At 53.3% G+C, this 18,239-nt stretch overlaps 1 protein-coding gene across 2 annotated transcripts in view; it reads left to right on the top strand.

Annotated features, from left to right (window-relative positions):
• Positions 1–5,145: 5,145 nt before the first annotated feature.
• The window catches only part of ARHGAP39 (Rho GTPase activating protein 39), a 188,047-nt gene continuing 174,953 nt past the window's right edge, over positions 5,146–18,239 (top strand). For both annotated transcript variants that reach the window (XM_090040791.1, XM_090040792.1), the window contains exon 1: positions 5,146–5,275. In XM_090040791.1, coding sequence (XP_089896917.1) covers positions 5,265–5,275 — 11 coding nt within the window. In that variant the 5' untranslated portion in view covers positions 5,146–5,264. The remainder of the gene's footprint in view (positions 5,276–18,239) is intronic.

Here is an 18,239-nt window from a genome sequence, read left to right on the forward strand (position 1 = left end):
CCCACAAATGGCAGAGAGCAGGAGTGGGAGTGGGGCTGCCCATGTGGCCTCCTGGCAGTAGAAGGCCCCAGGAAGCCACCATCACCTGCAGGGATCCCCATGCCCACACCTAGGCCCTGGCCCTGGCCACAGCTACCTGCCCCAGATGTCTGCAGCCAGGATGCTGACTTGGCTTGTTTTGACCCTGGTGCTCCAGGGTGCCCCTGACTGGCAGGGGCTCCTGGGCCCAGGCCCTCTAGGCCTGTGTGTTAATCCACTCCTCCCAGCATACTCTGCAGGCCTGCTGCTCCCCTCCCATTGCTGCAGACCAACACGCCTCTTCCCAACCCCACACCAGCCACAGTTCCCCTCACACCCACGCACCATCACAAGAATTTTCATAGAAAGTGAGGCTATAGTTCTCCTCTTCCCCAGTTGGGGCCAAAGAGCCTGCCAGCGAGCTCTGTGCCACCTGCTCAGGCCCCTGTGACCCTGCCAGAAGCGAAATGGGTGCTGGGCTCTGGGCAGAGCACCAGAAAATGGGCTTACCCTTCACCAGCACTTGGCTATATCCAGGCATTCTTGGGTAGGTGGCACAATGAATAAAGTGTCTGATGATGTATCAGATGATTGTAGTCTTGGCTTCTGTCTGGCTTATATTGCCTGTTTTCCAAGCCAAGAGCTGCTTGCCCTTGTTTGTTGTGCCACAGCTAGGATGGCCATTCGTCCAGTTTTATAGAGGAGAGTCCGGTTTTCTGGTCCTCTGTCCTCTATTGATATGAACCTGAATGCCTTTATGTCCTCTATTTTTCACTTCTTGGCACCCCTGCCACCAACACGGCTACAGCTGCCTGTGGGAGCTCCCCACTCGGCCTGCCCTTGCTGCCATCACTGCTGCTGTCACCGCCACTACTGCCTGCAGGAACTCTCTGCTTGGCCCACCCCTACCGCCATCACTGCTGCTGCTGCTACTGCCTGCAGGAGCTCCCCACTCAACCCACCCCCGTAGCCATCACTGCCACAGCTACCTGTGGGAACTCCCCGTTTGGCCCGCCCCTACCGCTGACACCACCGCAGCTGCCTCTGGGAGCTCCCCACTCAGCACCGCCACACCGCCACCGCCACTACTATGTGCAGGAACTCGCCGTGCCCCCCAGCCTCGGGAGGCACATGACATTCATGGTGGTGGGGGCAACTGTTCTCTATTCTTGAGGTACCTCGTTGGCTACCCTAACCGTAGCTCGCCCTTCATTCAGCAAAACAGCCCTCCTGCGAGGCACAGGGGAACGTGCTCTTTGCCCCGGCCTCCATTTCAGCTACAGCTGCATCCTGGGACAAAAGGTAACAAAATCTGCTGGAAAAAGCAGGCATTGATCCTGCTGTCTCTCACATGCTAAACTGTCTGAGCTAATTCCCCAACAAGCAGAGGTGGGTTAAGATTCATTGGAGGCCTGGGCAAATAGAAAATTGGTGCCTCCCCCCACCCAGCAAGGGCAGGTTCCTTCTGCGCCTGCCCAGGGGCTGCAGCTGGGCCCGCCTGGCCTCCTTGGCACATCTGGTTTGACCCAGGGGCAAAAGTGCCACTGAGGGTCATGCAGCCAGAGCTCTTGTCCCCCAACGCTGTGGGACAGGGTGGTGCTGGGGCCAGCTTGTGGGGAGGGGACATGAGGCTTTGGGCAGAGCCAAAGGTACCCTCTGCCTAGGCAAGATTTCTGTTTCCATCCCCACGCCATCCCCCTTGGACTGGGCAGCAGCCTCCTGGAGCTTAAGCAGTGGGCCCTGCCTTGTGCCCATCTCTGCTGCATTGCCCAAGCATAACTTTTCTGAGCCAAGAGCTCTGATGTGCCTAACGCTTGCCATTGCTTTTTTTTGCCAGGCTGCACCACAGCTCTCATGCAGCAAAACAGCCTTTCTGCGAGGCACAGAGGAATGTGCCCTTTGACCCAGCCTCCATTTCAGACACAGCCAGTGTGGGCATGCTGGGGCAAAAAGCCACACCAGCTTCTAGAGAAGACAAGCATCAATCCTGCTACTTTGCACATGGTAGGCAAGCACTCTACCATCTGGGCTAATTGCCTGGCATGCAGCCATGGGTTAAAATTTGGGGGGGCCCTAGGCAAACAGACAATTCCAAATGAGAGCAAGTACAAAGCTGCAGGCAGTCCTATTCATTGCTGGAAGGGGGAATGGGTGGGGTTAGACATTAGGAAGGCTTGGCTTGCTTTTCTGAAACTGCCTTGCCCAGCAGGCAACCCAGGAGGTTACAAAAGATGCAATGAAACAGCCTGGCTGGTGCAAGAGCTCTGAGAGAGGTTTAACATCCCCCCCGCTTTCTGAAACGTGATGGAAAAGTTCTAAATGTGCTGGATGAGCCATCCCAAACTGTGCGAGGGTCTGGTCTTTCAACCCAACTCTCACAGCCGGGACAATTCACTTCGACCCATCGGATCAGAAGAAAGCTGCAACTCATCCCGGCAGCCAGTCCACCAAAATGAAAGCTGGGGATTGAAGTTTCCAATGTTGGCAAGACAATGCAAGCAGGGACAAGGGGAACCAGCTGGCAAATGCAGCAAAGGAGTTCCATGAAGATGCCTGTTTGGAAGTAATCGGTTTTTAGAACCTCCTCGGGTTCAAAATTTGAACAAAAACGGGCTACGAAAGTGCTTTCTTGGAACTAGCAGGAGGACAAGGACTGATGACAGCTGAAGACACGCTGGAAGCATATGGTTCTGATTTCACCCCCGTCAACTGATTACTCAGCTTCGTCTGTTGTGAGCCAGCTGCTAGCTTCCAGAAAGGTTGTTGAAGTCAGCCTGGAGCTTCCTCCCCTTGCCCAGCTGAACTGAACGCCCGGCATTGTTCAGAGCAGGGAAGCTGACAGAAATGCCTTCAGTGGTGTTGGCAGAGACGGCTGTGAAGGAAGCAAAGACTTAGTTTCTTGTTGTCAAATGAGCTTCAGTCCTTAGCGAGACAGCCCTGATTGGAGTGGCCTGTGGTCCTTACCTGTATGCAAAGGCCAAACTGGAGATCTGGAGATGCTGTGGAAAGAGTGCTCTTAAAAAAGCCAGAGGTCAGGTCACTCCTTTGTTTTCCAAGTGATTGCTCCTCTTTAAAAAGAAAACTGAAATGGGATATTCTGTATCACAACTGGACACGGCCACTACTAATCCAGCAGGTAAAGGCACTTCTCTTCTCTTCCAACCTCTGTTTGCTTTCTTAATAAATCCCTGCATGCAGAGGTTGCTAATGCTGCCCTAACCTCTCCATTGCCTTTGCCCACGAGGGCATTTGTGTGACCATCAGAAACCTAGTTGTGCTTTCGAAGCTGAGCATCTGTCAGCCCTGGGACATTGTTGTATGAGATGGTTTTCAAGCACAGTCCTTGGGCCAACCAACACTGGAGCGTGAGCAGGGCTTTCTGCACGTGAGAATCCTTACTGATTTCAGCGGGGCTGCTCCCAAGAAAGGGTTTGCACATGTGCAGGTGAGAGTGGATAGGGGCATGCTCTTCAATTTTGCACATACTATGCTGTATTTACACATCTTATATACACATCCCCAAAATCACAGACTCACAGAGAAGTGAGGTTGGAAGGGATCTGCAGAGGTCATATCCAGGATCAGCCCTGTCCAAACCAGCCCAGACAAACCCATCATCTAAACTCTACATCAAACGACTGTCAACCCTGACCCAACACAAGACATCATACCCAAATGTACTCCAGGGAAAGCAGAGGGACCACCGTAGCCAATGCACTGCTTTTGTCAAAAGTCATAATGCATACACCAAAGACCCCCAGCAAAGGCCGTGGCCCTGCTACTGAGAAAAGCAAGCCCCCCAGTCTACACCAGCCTGGCCAGAGGGGTAAAAATCTTTCCCGACCCCAAATGCAGTGTTGGTCTGACACTGAACAGAAAGGCAAGATCCTGCAGCCAGGAACCTCTGGGGTTGGTCCCAGCAGGAGCATTGGCACAGCCCAGTCAAAATACCCAGCTTTGCATCCAGCACCCAGCGCCTCTGGAGAAGGCGACCTAAGGACACCTAGAAATCATCCTCCAAAATTGGGAGTGCAGGTCCTAAGTGGGGAAGCTGATTTTTCTTTGCTGGAATGGAAGCATGGAGACACTGCTGCAAGATGGCTGCTGTGCTTCTCCCTGTCTCAGGGAGAGATGGGGCAAAGGTCACTTTTCTGGGGGTGATCTCCAGAGTTAATCGTCTCACAGCCATGGCCTCTGCAGCCAGGGTTTCCTGCAGTCAGAATTCAGCCAGGTCTGGAAAAATCCTTTTCTGTTCCTCCTGGCTTCCCGAAACGAAGCGCCTGTCTTGTTTTCGGGTGTGTAGCATGTGAGAAACGACAGCGCTTGCTTGGGTATAACTTTGCCCATGCAGCCGTCAGGTTCCCATATGTCCTGTGCAAGGCATTTCTGGACCTTTTAGGCTGAAAGGTGCCAGAGACCTATAAAGCAGTCTTGGGGATTCAGGCGAACCGTCGTTGTCAATCAATAAGGAGAAACAGTGTGGAGAAAATGGACTGAGAATGACAGCGGAGAGGCAAACTGAGTTAGACTAAAAAATAAGCTGATTAAAAAGAGTGGGTTAAATAGACTAGATACATAACCGCGCGGAAGATAATAGGGCGGATTGGGCGACTCTCTTCCGTAGGTCTGCACGGGGTAGCGGACAGGGCTTGGGGATGCGCTCTTGCCCGGGCTGAGGCCTGTGGCTGTTGCTTTCTAAGCCTTTTCTCCCGTGGTAGCCGTTCAATGTCTCTGTAATATGGTGAGCGGAGTTACGGGGGGGCAAGGGGCCTGCCCCCCTGCCTCCCCGCTTCCGAGGGCGAGACGCTTCGCCCTGACTCTTTGCTCCGACGCGTGCGGGCGAGGCGGACCATCCGTCAAGAAACAGCCCGGCCAAATTGCAAGACGAGGGGGTCTCCCCTTCTGCCGGGGGCCACCGCGACTCCCCCCGGCAACAGCAGGACGTCAGGCCCCCGCCAGCCCCACTTCAGCCTCACACCCAACCCTCCCTCAGGGGAGCACACCAGGACCACAACTCCCAGCCTGCCCCGCGGGAGGCAGGGGCGGGCCGCGCCCGCCGGGCCCCGCCCCCGGCGGCGCCTGATTGGGCGCGGGCGGGTGAGGTCAGGTTGTCGGTGGTGACGGGGGGACGCGGCGGGGCTGCAGCCGGCGCCGGAGCCTCAGTCGGTGCCGAGCGGCCGCAGCGAGCCGGAGCTGCCGGGGCCATGGGCTGGCGGGCGGGGCAGCCATAGACGCCCGCCGGGAAGATGGCGGAGAGGTAGGCGCCTGCTAATGAACGTGCAGTTAGTGCGGGGGGGCAACGCCTAATGAATGCCTCGGGGTGCGCTGCACCCCTGGGGGGAGAGGCTGGGGGGGCAACGCAACGCCTGGGGGGGGCGGGGGTGCATTGCAGGCGGGCGGGGTGGGGGCCTCCGGGCGCAGGTGCCGTGCCCGGGGGGGGCCGCCGCCTGGGCGTGGGGCTGGCAGGGCCGTGCTTGTGTTCCCCGGCCGGCCCCCCCGCCGCTCTGCTGTGGCTGCGGCGGCGCCCGCTGCTCCGCCAGCCCTGCGTCCTCCCGCTGCAGGGACCTGCGGGGGGGGCTGCGCGACGCCCGCTCCGCCAGCCCTCGGGTGACCTCTGCAGCAAAGCCGCAGCCCGGGGCCCCGTTGGGGGCTGGAGGAGGAGGATTCTTCTGAAAACCGGCAGGAGCGGGCAGGGAGCGTGGTGGCGCTGCGGGGAGCAGCAGGTGGCTGCCCAGGGGCGTGTCGCGGGCACCTGGGCCCTCGCCGCGCCGGGGTCGGCGCCGTCTCGCGCCCCACGTGTGGCCGCAGCGGCGTGGCGCGGGTCGCCGGCGTGCAGAGCGGGGGCTGGCACCCTGCGGCGGATCCTCTGGTGCCGCCGGTGCCTGGGGGAGAGGCGCGGCCAAAACCCTCCCGCTCTCTCCGTCCTGGGGGGAAGGAGGCTGAAGCCAAGCGCTGCAGCGCCGGGTGAGGCCGTGGCTGGATGCCGCGTTCGAGCCGGGCTGGGCCGTTGCCTCCCTGCGCCCCAGGGAAGCCCCTGCATTGGATGCCCTGGCGGGCGGGGGCTCGTTCCTCATGCGCCATCCCCTGTGACGCGAGCATCCGGCGTGAAGGTCCCTGAGGGTCCTGACCTTGCGGTCCCACCGAAGCGCTCGTGCCGGACGTGCCAATGCAGGCCCGATGGATCCTGGCTCGGCCTCTTGCTTTGCCCCGGTGCCGGTGCCCGATCCTATTCACGCCCTGGCCTGGGGCTGGGAGGGACCTGGCTCATCGCTGGGATCCAAGAGAAGAAGCAAGTGAAGTGGCAGGGCGGAAAGCACCAGGCCTGCGTCAGTCGGGGCAGGCAGCCGGGTGCTTTGCCCTTGCGCCTGTGCTTTGCTGCAGGGCAGAGCTGTCTCTGGAAAGCCCCTGGCTGTGGGATCGGCGGCTGCTGCTTATCCAGGTTAGCCCAGGTCTAGCTGTCTCTTCCCTCACTGCATTTCCCTGCAGGCGACTAGGGAGGTACCTGGCTCGGCCGTGGCTTGAAGGGGAAGAGAGCAGAGTTGCATCCCCTCTGACTAAACCAGCGTTGCTTACAGCTGCTCTCCCCCTGGCCTGCGATTGCCGGCGTGCAGGAGGGGCTGCAGTTCCTGCCTGTGCTTACCTCTTGCCCAGAATAGGTAAAGGGTGGTGCCACCATCTCCTGTCTCGGGGCTGAGCGCCTGACAGCACAGTGCCTTCCTGGGGTGGGGTTGGAGAAGCAAAGACAGGTCCACGTGGCACCTGTAGTTGCCATTCGGGCATCCCTCGCTGGCTGAGCCCATCGCTTGGTTTCCTACCTTGGAGCGAGCTGTCTGCCAGCCAGAGAGCGCATCACCTCCATGCCCTGCTGTCCTGCCGTGCTTGGGGAGGGTAGCTGCTGTCTGCACTGCTGCCGCTTCCCGGTGGCTTTCGTGGTTCATCTTAGATGGTGCTTATTAAGACAGTGACATCTGACAGCAAAGGAGCCCAAAGTGTGTCATCTGGGCAGGCTTTGGAGCTTGGAAGGGGAGGAGGGTCATCCTCCCAGCCATGAGTTTGGCAGCGTAAGAGCAGCGAGGAGGCCAAGATGTAGACATTATAGCTTGTGCCAACGATCATCAAACTGTGGGGTTGGAAGGGACCCCGGGGTCCTCTAGGCCGGCGCCCCACACAGACGCGGGCTGTGCTGTTCCTAAACCATCCCAGACAGACAGACCCCTGCCCAGCCTCTGCGTGGAGCCCTACGGAGATTGTTTGGCTCTTCTGGGCAGCTCGTTCCTCCCATTGCTGTGACAACAGGGGAGGGGTTTTTTTCAGAGATTTAATTTCACACGCCCTTGCTGCAGGTCTCGATGCAGGGGCTGCGGACTGCCTCCGAGTTTTTAGCAGGAGCAAAATAAGGTGATCGAGAATCGGCCATCTCGCGGGCTCTGCCCGTTTCCCCTGGTGGTCTTGGGAGGGCGTCGGAAGCAAGAAGCATATGACTTTGATTTCCCTGGTGTCCAACGAGAAACTTTTGGGTAGCAGGACTGGCTCAGCTGTGAAACTGTCCCCGAGACGAGAGCTGGTGCCCTGCTCCCCTTCAGAGCAAAGAGAGCCTAGAAATGGTCCCACATGGACAATCCCACCCCTTTCAGTAGGGAGATGGGCTGCATGGCTTGCTAGCACTGGTTCGCTTCAATGCCCTGATCTGTGAGATCCCAGCGGGATGCATCCTGAGCTACGGATGCTTGCTCCTTTTTGTGAATCGGCTTATTTGGAAGCCTGTCAGCAGCTAGAGAGTTGGAGTCCCGGGTTCTGTCCTTTGCCCCGATTCTGGATCGGTCACCCAAACTGTTGGGGATATAAAAGAGGGATTGTGCCGACCTCGCAGAGATGCTGGGTGTGAAATGCCTGCAAAACTCTCAGTGCTAGGAAAGTATGACACACGCACGTACAACTGCTCCACGGGGCCGTAGCGGTGACAGTCCAGGGAGTACCTAAAGCAGCAGGATGTGTTTGGCGATGACTTTTATTGGCCTGCCTCTTCCAGCTGCTTGCATAACCGTTCCCTTGACGGATCCCATCTTGAGGCGCCAGACAAGATGAAGAACAGTGTCGTGAGCCCCAGTCCCTGCTGCGTCGTGCTGGGGACGTCTCTTCGCTCGGCTCTGTTGATGTTGACGTTGATATGCGCTCGGGTTTAATCCCTTGGCTGCTGTCTCTGGATTCGGGCTGGTCGGTCCAATGACTCTGACTTTCACAGTGGGATTAGGTGCTTTGCTTTTTTTAAACATCCTAACTCAGAGACTTTGGCCTGTGGGGTGGTATTCTGTCCCCACCCGAATTCTGGTCAGGCTGATGCTTCCCTGCAAGTAGCTGGAAGTGGTCTGTCGCATATGGGTCTAATCTTGACCTTCTAGGACTTAACCAAGGACCTGCCTCTTCTGCAAGGTGCGGAGGGGCCCAGGCTACCCCGGCAATGACGTGATGTTTAAAAAACCAATCTAAGTAGAACAGAAACCTCTAGCAGCCATGCAAGGAGAGAGGTAGGCAAAGTGCATGCCCAAGCTAGCCGGGCTGAGCTCTCCTGGGGACTGGGCACAAATTGCGCGGGTGCAACGATTCAGTGGAGTGTGAGATTTGCGGCTTGCCTTGGTGGCTGTATCCTTATGGCCCGTTTGTTTGGCCCTGTCAGGGATCTGCCATGGAGAGGTTTGCTCTGGTCCCTTGCTGGTCTTGCAGCCACCTCTTCCCTCTAGTATGTTTAAAAAATAATTTGGCGCTGTTCTGTCTCCATCAGCCAGGCTCTCCTTCCTGCATCCTTGCTTCCCTTATATGCTCAGACACCATCTCTCCTTTGCCTTTTATATTGGTCCTTCCTCCTTGCTCTTGGCCCCCAACCTCCACATCCACTACTGCTGCTTCTGGTACCATGATGCATCTTGAACCTTTGCTCCTACTTATAACCGTCACTAATACAAAAGAAATATATCTCTGGGCACTTCAGCTGCCTCTGCTCTCCCCTGTCCCCCTTCAAGGCTCATAGCACAGGCTGCCTAGCTCCTGATGGACCCAAATCCCTTTCTCACACTTGTCTTCCAGACTAGTTTGATGCTTCTGGTTAAGGTGCTGGATCTCCTGACCCTGCTCCCTGGAACTGGAGCTTTTGAAGGCCTCAGAATGATGAATTATCTTAATATAATGAGTGGTTGGTAGAGGCAAACGGGCCAAGGGCTTGCTAACTGAGAGCCAGCGGTGGGAATTTTGGAGAGAGCAATGCCACTGCTTTTGCCATGAGAAATGCGGTGGTTTTGATTGTTGATTAACACCTCGTAAACCTTGTAGCAAATGAGGCCTGAAATAGGCTGTCGGGATCCAAAGCCGTCGCTCATCGTCTCTGGTAGACAACCTGGCGGGTTGGTTCCTGAGCTGGACATTGATCGCAAGCTGCACACGTGACTCGGGGCAGGGCTATTTCTTGACTTTCGAGTAATGCTAATTTCTTCATCGTTTCTGATTTTGACTTTTTTATTATTATTATTATTATTATTATTATTATTTATTGGGTATGTGGACTTATCTGAAAAGGCAGCAGAATAGGATGTGGATTTCAGTGCTGTGTGGAGGGAAAGGCAGGTGAGGTTTTTACCTGCATTAAAGATGTGCAACCTAGCTACCAGTCTGCCTGGTTGGCGCATGGGTGATGGCTGCCCGCGGGACTCGTACAGTGCCTACAGGCTGCCTTTTACTGAAAGCATCATATGTGAACAGGACAAATTGCAGTGTGAAGAGTCTTGGGCCCACAGACAAAGCTGCATCATTGCATGCTGACAGTCCATGCAAAAGGCAAGGGCAGCAGCTACTACTTGGGCTGTCCCTGGGCTGTTTGACCGATGCTTGTGTTAGCAGGACAGAAGACGGGCACAAAGGTCCACAGCACAGCTGTGCTGCAGGGGTTTTTCCAGTGATTTGCACTTCCTCTCTGAGGCTCCTGTACCATCAGCAAAGATTAATTTAACTTTGAAAGTGTCCTGCCAATGCTCTTCCCATTTTACAGATAGGAAGGGAAATAAAAGTAGAGGAACTAGGGTCTCTGACTCAGCCCAGTGTCTCTCCTATGACACCATGTTTCATAATATCATAGAAAATGAGGGTTGAAGGGACCTCAGGGGGTCGCATCTAGTCCAACCCCCTGCTCCAAGCAGGACCAGCCCCAACTACACCATCCCAGCCAAGGCTTTGTCCAGCCTTAAAAACCTCCAAGGATGGAGATCCCACAGCACTTCTGGATAACCTGTTCCAGTGCTTCACCACCCTCCTTGTGAGCATGTGTTTCCTAATATCCAACCTCAACTTCCCTTGCTGCAGCTTGAGCCCATTGCTCCTTGTCCTGTCATCTGCCCGCACTGAGACCAGCCCAGCTCCATCCTCTTTGCAGCCCCCCGGCAGGGAGGTGAAGGCTGCTATTCAATCCCCCTCGGTCTTCTCTTCTCCAGACCGTGGGGAAGGGGGAAAGTATCTTGTGGAGTTTAAGTGCAACTTTACAGTACGACCTTCGTCACAGGCAAACATGTCTGCACCCATTGCTACTGTTGTCAGATGCATGCAATCTCTGGCCTGCCTCTTTTGGAGGTGATGACATCTCTCTGTCTGCCTCATTGCGTTTTTATCGATCTCTTTCCATCTCCTCTCTGTGCTCTGCTTGAATGTAAATGACTTCCTCGGGCAACATGTTTGGAAACCCAACCTCTTTGCCATACAGAAACATCACTATGCCAGCAAGCTGAGAGTGTAATGCTGATTTTTTTTTTTTTTTTTTATTATTATTATTATTACTAATAATGGTTTTCTGGAGTGCCTGTTGCAGGTGAGGCAGTGAGAGGCTTGCAGGTCGCAGTCTTCCCTGGAGTGCAATAGGTTGTTTTGGTGATATCATGGGGTTTTTTTGTCTGTTTTTGTTTATTGCACTAGCTGTGCAGTTGGGAGAGACCAGTTTTTCTGGTATAAAATGCCCTTCCTGGGTCTGGGAAAGAAGCAATCCCAACCTATGAGCCCATAAATGCCAGATGAACCCATGGCTTATGGTTTAAGTTCATATGTAGAAACAGGTACTTAAAGGTGTGGAGGAGGGCTGGAAACTTGGAGGAAGGAGAGCAGAGCATGGGGTTTCTTGGGGTATCATTGCCTTGGGGGACAATATAATATCGATAGAGCGGAGCACGGGGTGGAGGTGATGGTGCCGCTGTACTCAGCACTGGTTAGGCCTCATCTAGAGTATTATGTGCAGTTCTGGGGTCTGTGTTTTTAAAAAAGGATGTGGTGAAATTTAGAAGGGGTCCAGAAGCAGGATGAGCAAGAGCTTGGAAGGCAAGTCCTAGAGGAAAGGCTTAGGGAGCTGGGCATGTTCAGCTTGTGGAAAAGGTGCTAAAGAAGGGACATGAGAGCGGTGTGCACACCCCGATGGGTACTGGAAAGAAAAAAGAAAGCACCTTGTCTCTCTGCTGTAGGGAGGAGGATGCGGACCTGTGGCTTGAAGTTGCAGCAAAGAAGGTTTATGTTGAAGATCAGGAAAAGCTTTTTGGCTGTAGGAGCAGGGAGGCCGTGGGAGAGACGCCAGGGAAGGGGGTCTCTCCATCCCTGAAGGTGTCAAGGAGTGGCTGGACAGGGATGATTTGAGTGTAGGGATGCCTGTGCTCTGCTATGGGGATTTCCATGCTTCTGGGCTGTGCTGGTTGCTGCATGAGGCTGGGCTGGGGCTGGGGACTGGGAGCTGGAGGGTCCTGCCTAGAGGGTCTTGCTGCCTTCTTGGGGTCAGACATGCCGTATTTGGGGTCAGGAAGGAATTTTACCCCCCGGGTCAGATGGGTATGGACTGGATGGGGCGGGGTGGGGGTTGCTTTTGTCTGTAGTGGGGGCACAGCCCCTGCCTGAGCTCCCTTGAGTGCATATTGCCAACATTTCATAGAAGCAGGGCGTTGGCGGCCGCGGCCCCCCTGCCTTCCCTGCAGCCAGTTCGGATGTCACATCTTGTGTTGCATCGGGGTGAACGGTAGTTTTGCTGAGAGGTTGGACAGTGGGTTTGTGGGGGGTGGCTTGCATGGGGCTGATCCTGCTTCAGGCATGGGCTTGGACTAAACGATCTCTGGAAGTCCCTTCCAGCCCCAGTTCTCTATGATTCTATGGGAAATGGGGCAAAATACCTGATTCAGTTAAACAAGGGCTTTGGGGTAAATGCAGCCTGGCAGCTTTACAGCATCGTTTTGTCCAGGGTCCTGTGATTTCACACTGCTGGTCCTGGGGACGAGGAAATGGCTAACAGCAAGTGGGTTTGTCTCGGAAGAGCCCCGGCACTGTGTCCCCCTCCGCCAATGCAGGGAGGCCAAGTTAAATGCAGGCTTCAAGGAAAAGCTGCTGTGTCTTGAAGCTCTTCCTTGCAGGCTGCCTGATTTGTATTAACCATCCATTGAAATCTTGACCTTAAAATCATTGAAGTTTTGAGACCGCAGCTTGAGGTGGCCTGGCAAGGTAAACAGTACATGTCAGGCTGGAAGTCTGTCTGTGACTATATACTTCCCTCTCCCCTTCACCAGTAATTAAATCACTCTTTTAATACCTCCGCTTCATATGTGGCCATAAGCTCTCAGATTCCACCCTGTGAGCCTAAAGATGCTGCATCGTGTTATTCAGGGTGTGCTACGGGCGTGTGAAAGTCTTCCCACCCCTGCCCATGAGGCTTTGCATGACCGTGCTTTCATCAGGTGCCCCCGCTGCGAGTCCACTTCAGCGACTATCCCTAAAAGCGTGCATACCTTCCTGTGTTGGTTTTTTGGTTTTTTTTTTTTTTTGACTCTGGAAATATTGAACGTGGCTTAGCAACGTTTTGGAAAGGTTTCAAGGCAGGAAAAAGCAGCAGGCAGGAAATCCATGTTTGATGGATGCAGAGCAGATGAGGGATTTCGGTAGATTTGCGTGTCCGTGCAGAGCAGTGGGCACGTTCAGCTTGTTGTAGTGGAGGAGGGATGGGACTTGGTGGGCCTGAGCGTCACGGGGTTGTGTGCCAGGCAGATGCCGGTTCTTTCTTGCTCTTGCACTACCCCATGCTGCTTGGGTGTCTCTGGCCCCTGACTTGAACTAGAGACTTGTGGGCAACCTGTGTTGAGTGTCCCTGACTGCTAGCCAGTCCTGTACAAAGCAAGGTCCATCTACACATTATGGACTAACCAAAATTGATTACAGTCTGTCCTGTCAGACTGATAACTCCCAAGAAGCCCCAACATTTCATGGTGGTGTTATATTGTCCCCCAAGGTAATGATGCCCCAAGAAATCCCATGCTTTTGCCAACCGAACATCCAAAGAAACGAGGGATCCTCATCAGTATGGGTCCCTTGCCAAGAACAGAACCAGTCCTGTAATCTGGTGTGATGGGGAGGAGTCCTGCATCTCAGGACTGTCTGTCCCCACCAGACAACAGGGAGCTGGCACTTCCCTCTAGACTTCAGGCCCCCCTTGAGAAATGCTAGCTCTTAGTTGTCACTCATTTTTTGACCACAGAAGAATAGCAGGGCAATCTTCTGCTGCCAAGGACTCAGACCACAGCAGGCCAGAAGGTTTTTAACCCTCTGGATTCTTATTTGAAACCTCTGGGTTTATCTTCTAAATCACGTTTGCACGCCTTTTAGTGCTAATGTCGTGTGGCACCCTTGAGAGGAACTCCAGGCAGCCCAAGGTGTGGTACCCCCCATTGAAAGTCGCTGTGCTAGCTGGCTCAGTGCAGTGCTTTGTGGAGGTACCAGGGCTAGCTCAGGTGCTGGATGCCGTATCATTGTGCAGGTGTGGGGCTCTCATGGGGCTCTGTGCTAACGATGCCCACCTGGGTTACTTAGCCCTGCTTCTCCAATTAGCCCCAAGCTGGGTCCCTGTGCACTGTGCTGTGCAGATGCACCCTGAAAGGCAGGCTTATGGCATGGCAGCAGATGGGTTTTTCTCTCTTCCCTTGGGTTTCCTGTCCTTGGCATCCACTTAAAATCTGTCCTTGGGTGCCTGTGAAGGCAGGTGCCACACTGCCCCTTCTACAGCATGGGCAACAAGAGAAGTACCAGTGGGTCTGAAGATGGAAATGTCTGGATAGACCCCTTTTGAGGGGGGTGCATGAAGAAAACTCTTCCTCTTCCTGGCTCAGTGCTTCCTTCACCTTCACACCTTTGTGTGCAGTTTGCAGTCTAGCACACAACTGGAGACGTACTGGGACAGGTCAGGAGAGGCAGGGGTGGGGATGGGAGAACGGTTTTTGTGACGTGGTGCTAATCGAATGTGAAAGTCTTGCAAAACTCGTGTGTGTTGGGGTACAAGAAGGGTCCTTTCCAAAGAAACTTCCATTTTTTCCTCTGAAAAGCTCTGCTGTCCTAGATCTTTGCTTTTCCCCTCTACTTTTTTTTTTTTTGAGGAGCTGGTGTTGAGTCTGTCCTGCCTCCCAATAGTATTACCATAAAGCTGTAAGACAGAGTGTGCAAATGAACATGTCAAGATTGCTTTTCATTTAGAAACTCTCTCTCGCTCTCTTTTTTTTTTTTTTTTTTTTTTAAGTTTTGCATATCTAACATCTCCTTAATGTCACCTTGAGTAATCTGTACCATAGCACGGCTGTTCAGTGCTAGAGCCAGGCTTGTTCAGCCTCCTCGCTCAGCTCTGTTTTTGGCGCTGGTGTGTAGGGGCTGATAATTTCAGCAGCTGCTCCAGGGAGCAGGCTGGCATATGCTTTGCATTTCAGAAATTAAAAAATAAAGAAATCAAAATATCAAGGTTTATTTGCTTTCTCTCTTGAAGGTGGGGGAAGAAACATGGTGATGACATTTTAAACCTTGACAAGGGATCAGTGCAGTCGATAGCTGCAAGGAGTGTTTGTCGAGACTGCTGCTTTCCCTGCTGAGCCGGAGGGGTTTCACAGAGCTTGGTATCTCTACAGGTCACATTGAAGTAGCAGCTGGGTGGAAAAAGGCTTTATAAAGGGAAAAGACTTGCTTTTGAAGCATCAAAGCAACTCGGCTTAGGAAAGTTGAGTTGGTTCTGCCTTGGCCCATGTCTGCATGCGAATAGTCCCCTCTTCTCCAGGTCTCTATGCTTTTCCTTGGAGTTCGTAGTAAGGAAGAGATGGAGCTGGTGGGATTTGGGGGTAGGGAGGAAAGGGTGGGGGGTGGAGTTGCTTGCAAGGAAACCCAAGGGGAGAAAAACTGAACGTGCAACTATTCCACCCAGGAGAGCACACAAACTCCAGCAGACTCTCCCTGTGCCTGAAGAAGGGTATTTGTGCCCCAACGCTTGCAAAGAACAATTTTTCCAACTGCTCAGTTGGTCTAATAAAAGATATGACATCTACCCAAGGAACCTTATCTGTCAGTGAAGGCAACAGCATTTAATCTGCCGAACAGGCACCAACCCCTGCGAGGCTGCGTTTGGGCAGTTGCTCTCTGCGCTTTGCAGCACGGCGGGTAGGGGAGACCACCCAGATGCTCAGCGTGTGCCGTTCTACCATGTTGCACCATAAAATCATAAAAAATGAGGGCTGAGGGGACCTCAGGGGGTCACGTCTAGTCCAACCCCCTGCTCAAAACAGGACCAGCCCCAACTACATCATCCCAGCCAAAGCTTTGTCTACCTGGATTTACAACTTCCAAGGATGGAGATGCCACCCCACCTCTCTGGGGAGCCTGTTCCAGTGTTTTAATTACCCTCCTAATGAGAAAATTCTTCCTAATATCCAACCTAAATATATATCCATCTTGTAAAAAAACCTGACCCAGTGTCCATGCCAGGCCTTGTAGCTCAGGCAGCCTCATGTCCAAGTCTCCAGAGTCTGGAACAGACTCGCCCCAGAAGTGGTGCAAGCACTTACTCTGGATACGTTCAAAACAACACCTGGATGCTCACCTTGCTGGGGTGATCTGACCCCAACTGACTTCTTGGCCCTGGGGCAGGGGGCTGGACCCGATGATCTCGCGAGGTCCCTTCCAGCCCCAACGTCTATGAAATCTATACCTTGGAGCTGACCAATCCCAAATGCTTCCTGTTCACTGGGTGAAACCGGAGCAGATCTTGGAAAACTTCTTTGCACCTGGTCATTGATGGTTGCATGCATCCAAGAGCAGTTCAAACGGGTGTATCCAGGTGTTGGATGGGAGCTGTGGGTTTCTGTCCCTGTTCAGCCATGCTCAGCAGAGAGCCTCTGGCCTGCTGCGGTTGAGTTGGGTTTTGGATGGATGTGCTTGCAAGACTTCCCAAAGGCTGAGCTGCCTTCATTGCGTCAACCCCAGCACTAAGAGAGCGAACACCTGGTGCTCGATGAACTAAACTAGAGGGAACTGTTCGCAGCCCACCAAAGGAAATGGAGAGACTCTTGGATGTCACTGGCTGCTGGATCCACCCCAGCGTGCCTGCTCCAGGAGAAAGGAGAAGCACACTGTCAGTGCTCTCGGCACCTGTCTTTATTCTCCAAGTGCAGCCGGGATGTGTCTAAGCGCACTTAGAGACGACGCAATGTAGACTTGGCCCCAAGGGCTATGAATCTTTCTGCCTAGGTATTTTAATGAAAACAATAACTTATTTTAAGAATGGAGATTATACAGGAATACCTGCATGTCTCCGGTGCTGGAATAATAATTGGTTTGTAAGCCTCGTACCCTGCAGTATAACGGCATGCTTTGTCATCACTTATTACTAACTAGAATGGCTCTAATGAGGCAACACTACCACGCAACTTTGGACTGAAAGCACGCCTATTTTGTATTATTAGTACAGTGCCTTGCAAACACACACAGAGCTGCCTATACCATCAAAAGCCTGAACATAAATCTTTCATTTTAGTACCCCAGGGAGGATGCTACAAGTTTGGTTTCAAAGATAAATAACGTTGGCTTGTGGAGGGGGGAACCCTTCTTTCTGCCCAGATCCCCCCGGCTAAGGATTTAGTTTCTGTTAAATGAATGATCAAGGGAATCAAAAAAAAAAAAAAAATTAAGGAAAGAAAGATGAATTACTGAGAGGAGGGAACGCATCTGAGACCAGAGCCTGAGTGGATGGGAAGGGCTGGGCTGAAATGTAGACCCTGTTCACGTTGCTCTCGTGCCCCGGAGCCGCAGCTGGGATCAGAGCCCTGTTGCGCAGGCTCTTTGCACAGATACATGAAGGAGCTTGCGGGGCCTGCAGATAAAATACACGCGTGTCTTCTCATTCAGATGTTAAGCCTCAATTATCCCCCTCTGTCCCACATAATGAAGGTATTAATGTTTGGTTCTCCACCTCCTCAGTCCTGCCCCTTTTCTTTCCTTCTGATGCATTTCTGAACCTTTGATCCAGCGTGGCATAGGCTGTTCCCACCTCTGAACGTCCTCCGCTGGCTCAGATCTCATCCCAGGGTGGACAATTATCCGTAGCGCATGTTTGTACGTGTGGCAGTGATCCGGCTCTCACGGACCAGCTTTAATCTAGTCTCCAATCGTTCGGCTCAAATAGTTTGGTGTGACTACTAGGATCTCTCTCTGCAGGCAGAAGGCTTTGTAGAAAGATGCTCTCTTTGCACTGTGCCACCTCTGTGTATCGGTACTGAACAACCAAGACATGCCAAACCCTGGCATCCACCCTTCAAATTAATTACCCACCTTACTAAGGGTAAGAATTGCTACTAGGAAGAATTGCTGTCTCTGTGTTAGCAGGATATGCGTGCATATAAAGAAATGTTAGGCTCCAAATGGTGTGTGGAGCAGGAGAGTATTACCACTGTCCCCAAGGAGTGGACCATGTGCACGGTGGAGACACAGTCCACATATTCCTTTTCCCTCTTCTGTGGATACAGGCCCCACTGCAATGCCATACAGCAGTGGTGCCCAGCTCCTCCAGTCCTGGTGCATGGGCAGCCTCCTGCCTTGCATGTATGCACACGCTTGTATTCAGCAGGGCTCTTGCTGCGAGTAAACCCCCCTGAAGAGTTTGTCCTTCTATTTATTAACAGTCTCTGGGGCATATTTTTATAGAACCTGGCGCAGGTATAGCCTATTCGCTTAATGTGCTCGCAGTATAGAGAAACGAATTGCTTCAAATCTTCCATTGGATTCGGGCAAAACCTAATTGATACAGATACATAGAGAGATTTTTTGCAAAAATGGATCAGATGAGTCGCTGGGTGCAAATCCCAAAAGGTTTGGATGTGTCAGGAACTGGAAACCTTGTCAGTGAAATGGCCAAAGGAGAC

Source organism: Crocodylus siamensis, chromosome 3 (assembly GCF_052110815.1).
Source record: "Crocodylus siamensis isolate JL-2025a chromosome 3, ASM5211081v1, whole genome shotgun sequence".
Lineage (NCBI taxonomy): Eukaryota > Metazoa > Chordata > Crocodylia > Crocodylidae > Crocodylus > Crocodylus siamensis.